Source organism: Orycteropus afer, unplaced genomic scaffold, assembly GCF_000298275.1.
Source record: "Orycteropus afer afer isolate SDZICR_OR568_19922 unplaced genomic scaffold, OryAfe1.0 scaffold00101, whole genome shotgun sequence".
Taxonomy (NCBI): domain Eukaryota; kingdom Metazoa; phylum Chordata; class Mammalia; order Tubulidentata; family Orycteropodidae; genus Orycteropus; species Orycteropus afer.
This window is the reverse complement of record NW_006921688.1, coordinates 8,395,464-8,400,172: the sequence shown is the minus strand read 5'-3', so window position 1 is coordinate 8,400,172 and position 4,709 is coordinate 8,395,464. Positions and strand designations below refer to the sequence as shown.

The following is a 4,709-nucleotide window of genomic DNA, read 5'->3' as shown; positions in this document are numbered from 1 at the left end:
TCCTGGTTAGCAGTCAAGTGCCTGAGGCACTATGCTACCAGAACTCCCTACCATGATCCTAAATAGGCTTAAATGTAAAATCTAAAGCTGTAAAATACTTAGAAGAAAATCTTTGTGACCTTGGGTCTGATTTTCTTTTTAATAACTTTTTTTTTTTAAATATAAAACCAATTACAAAACTATAAAACAAATTAAAATCATGCATAATTCTTCTATGAGAAACAGTTCCTACTTATATTTTACTATATGAGCTACTTATTTTATCTACATGTAGGCCTTTTGTTAAAAAATAAATGAGAACACTGTATAATATAGGCTATTAATTTGGGCTTTTTAAGGTATTTTATCACATTGTACAAACTTTTCCCATGCTTTTATATATTCTCCTAAATGATGATTTCACAGAGGTTGGTTGCACAGTGTTTTACTGAAGAAGTATATAAAAATTTGTTCAATCATTGGCCTCTTTTTAACATTTAGTTGGTGCTGGTTTTTCCTCTTCTTATAAAGAATTCTGTGATGAATGCAATTTTACCTAAATCTTAGTGCACAATTTTTTTTCCCCTTTGGAAAAATTCCTAGAAGTAGAATTGCTTGGTCAAAGGTGTGTTACACTTATAAACAGACTCTTTTTATTTTGATACTTTCAGGAAATTAATATGAATAATAATGGAAATGTATGTTATTTTGAGGGGGAAGAGAAAACTTCCTCTGTATTTGAATTTTTAGCATTTTTTTCCTTCCCCATGATGCATACCATTGTGAAGTAATTAAAACAGCATGTTCAAACACATTTTAAAGCATACCGATTTGGCTGATTCATTGAAATAAGTTTGTGTTGTCAAGAATACACTGTAGGTTCTTTGTCATTGGGTTTATAGATTCTGTTTTGATGGGTGTGTGCACTCTTCGTTCATGGTGAATGTTTTGGACGTTTGAGTTAAATCGGATTGACCCACTCTGTTCTGGTCTCAGGAGATAGCAATATGATTTTCTCTTGGTTCTAGCACCCATCTGTGAGTACATTTATATAACACTATATCAGATCCAGCCTTTCCTGAGACATGACAATGAATGATGTATTTAACCATTACAGCCAAGGTCAGTGCTGTGGACTCATCGACTTAATGAGAGAATATCAGAACTTGAAGTCAGCTGTATCTAAAGTTCTAGAAAATGCCAGCAGTGTGATTGGAACAAGAACTACTATAAAAGATCAAGAAGACCTAAAGTGGGCTTTATCCAAGGTAATAATTTAACATTTATTTATTTTGGTAGACTCTGGTGGTGCTGTGGTTAAAGCATTGGACTGCTAACCTAAAGAACTCACCAGCTGCTCCATAGGAGAAAGATGAAACAATCTACTTCCATAAACGTTTAAACCAAAAAAAAAAAAACCTCACTGCCGTTGAGTTGACCCCTCCTTGGGTTTCCAAGGAGTGGCTGGTGAGTTTGAATCACCAGCCTTCTGGTTAGCAGTCAGATGCCTTAGGCACTACATTTACAGCCTTGGAATCTTGAAACTCTACAAAGCTCTTCTGCTCTATACTATAACACTGTTATGAGTCAGAATTGACTCAGTGGCAGTAAGTGGGTTTTACTTTAGCACATCTGTTTTTCACTCAAAGTGAAATTCTCTCTATAACTTTTCTTGTCTGTACAGTTAATGTGGGTAATTAATGCTGATGAGGCGTTTCTTTTTTAAATACTGCTATCCTATGATTCTAGCTAATTAAAGAAAATTCTGTTTTATACATGGATATTTACATATAGTTTATATGTTAATGTTTATCTGTGTTACATATATATATATATATATAGTAGATATATTTGCATTGTTTATTAATATCACTACCTTCTACATGAGGTCCACCATGAATCAAATTTCTTAGCAGCAGATAGTTTTAAGCTCTTCACTTATCATTGACTAATTAAGGAAACATTTATGTCTACAGCATGAAGCTGCCAAGAATGAAATGAATAAGAAGCAAAAGGAGTTGGATAACTTCACCAGTAAAGGAAAACAGCTGTTGTCTGAGCTGAAAAAAATTCACAGCACTGATTTCACTTTGGTGAAAACAGACATGGAGGGCACCGTGGACCGATGGCTGGATGTGAGGATGGTTGCCAGGGACCCCACAACAGCTTCATATTCCCATTTCTCAGTCTCAAGTTTGGATTCCATCTTTAACTTTTCATGCTACGTACAAAATGATATTCTGAAGAAAAATAGTATCCACATCAAGTTTAGAAATAATGAAAAAAAGCATTTTCATGATTTTCTTAAAACTTACCAGCAGATTTTCTAGAGTTTAACATGTTAGGTCCAATCCTAATTATAAATCTGAAGTTTTTATTCTGATAGCTTGTGAAATATGAACAAAACAGGAAACTAATTTATAAATATCTTACAGAATGTTAAACAATAATATATCATAATTTAAAGTAATGTGGCTTTAATTTTTATTGGAGAACATTGGACCTGGAGCTTACAGTCTTGAGTTTTAGTTCTTGTTCTGTCACTTAACTAGCTATGTGACCATAGAACAAATTATTTGATCTGTTCAGAACTTAACATCTCTATTTATAAATTTTTACATTATATTCTAGCTGAAAAGTCCAGTGATTCTGTTACTCGCCAATTCCACCCCTCCATTAGTATTTAGGTTCAGAAGTTTAACCTACACTGGATTCTCTTATTGAAATTAAAATTAGATAGTAATCTTTGTGTACTATAATCAAAGATTTTTTATTGTGATTTGGGTGAAAATTTACAGGGCAAATTCTGTTTCCATTCAGTAGTTCACATGCATTTTTTTCATGACATTGTTTGCAGTCACCACAGTGTAACAGCTGTCTTCGCACTTCCTCCCTGAGGTTACCATTTCCCTGTGTCCTTCTTCGCTATGCATTCCTGCCCACTGAACAATCTCCTTGTGCAAATTCTGCCTTTCTGATCTCCTGTGGTTGATTGTTCTTAAGAGTGTACCTTCCTGGTAATTGTTCACCTCATAGGCCTATTGTTTGACTGGAAGCCACAGGAGTGAGTTCACTTCCAGGCTCGAAGGTGACAAGGGGCCATGATCTCAGGGGTCTCACCAGTCTCTGTCAGACCAGTAAGCCTGGCCTTTTTATTATAATCAAATATTTTTTGAGCTACAGAACACTTTCTATGCCTCCATTTTTAAGAGGGTATTTGTATTATAAAAATTGTAAGCAGTAATACTGTACTTTAAGCATGCAACGTTACTCACTCTCCTATGTATTTACTTATTTTTTGAAGATACTCTTTGAATATCTTCAAATCTAATTATGGTCCATTCCTGTGTCTCAGTTTTATAAGTAAAAGTGCTTCCTATGACACTTCACAAAATAAATACAATAGTATTTATTTCTGTTGCATAATATTCAACCTCATATTGAATTTTATCGTAGAAGATTCTAATAGACCTGTCAACACTGGCATCCCTGTTTACAAATGCAAACCCGGTGTCTCAGAAACAGTCCCAGTGACAGAAACTGTTCTAGAATGGCTAATATTTACTTGACTTGGTTGACTAATTAGCTTACAACATTTTTTATAAGAATCTGTTTGCAGTTAGAGTATGACTTATGATTAGGAAGTACTGAGTTCTTAGTACTTTGGTGAGCTAATGAACTTTTTCAAGGCTCAGATTATTAATGGCCTGGCTTCTTTCTATCCTAGATATCGGAGAGAATTGAGGAAAACATGGAGAGGCTGAGGATAAGCCTGTCCATTTGGGAGGATGTCCTTTCAGGTAAAGATGAAATCGAAGGATGGTCAAACAGCTCTGTCCCACAACTGGCTGAAAGCATCAGCAACCTGAATAACAGCCTTAAAACGGAAGAGTTCCTTAAAGAATTTGAGGTAAACTGACAAAGTCTGTGTAAGTGAACTTGTGATGTATTGTTAATAAGAAAAGAAAAGAAAAAGGCTCTTTTTTTTAAGCTGTTATTCCTTTCAGACATAAATGAGTGTAACAAAACTCATGACTATATTTTGTTATTGACTTAACCTTTAAATAGGCTATGGCTAAGAGTTTTCTGCATTTTTTAAATTGTGATTTGAGTAAAAGTGTACAGAGCAAATTCATTTTCCATACAGCACATCTTACACATTTGTTTCCTAACACTGATTACAATCCCCATAATGTAACAGCTCTCTTCCCGCTTCTTCCCTGTGGTTACCTTTTCCCTGTGTCCTTCTTTCCTATGCATTCCTGCCCTCTGAGCTGTCTCCCTGTGCAAATGCTGCCCTTCTGGTCTCCCATGTTTGATTGTTCTAAGGAGTGTACCTACCTGGTGTAAATGCTCGCCTTACATACCAGTTTATTGTTTGGCTGGGAGCCACAGGAGTAAGTTCACTTCCAGGCCCAAAGGGTGACTGAGACCACAGTCTTGGGGGTTTCACCAGTCTCTATCAGACCAGTAAGTAAGCCTAGTCTTTTTTATGATTCTGAGTTTTGTTCCACAAGAGTTTTCTGCATTTTTATCACTTCTTAATTGGGGTTTCTTACTTAAATAAGTATTGTAGAAAAAGAAAAGTCCATGACATCTGTCATTTTTTCCCATTCTTTGAGAATATGACCCTTCTGACTTGAAAAGCAAACTGACAGGGTTTTGTAATTTCCCAGCATTTAGCGTCTCTTTTGACTCCATTCCCCAAAATATGTTTGCTGAACACGCTA

At 35.3% G+C, this 4,709-nt stretch overlaps 1 protein-coding gene across 1 annotated transcript in view; it reads left to right on the top strand.

Annotated features, from left to right (window-relative positions):
* The window catches only part of SYNE1 (spectrin repeat containing nuclear envelope protein 1), a 578,063-nt gene that overhangs the window by 191,292 nt on the left and 382,062 nt on the right, over positions 1 to 4,709 (top strand). The window contains exons 39-41 of the mRNA XM_007943230.2: positions 1,097 to 1,247; positions 1,956 to 2,114; positions 3,707 to 3,889. Of these exons, the coding sequence (XP_007941421.2) occupies positions 1,097 to 1,247; positions 1,956 to 2,114; positions 3,707 to 3,889 (493 nt within the window). The remainder of the gene's footprint in view (positions 1 to 1,096; positions 1,248 to 1,955; positions 2,115 to 3,706; positions 3,890 to 4,709) is intronic.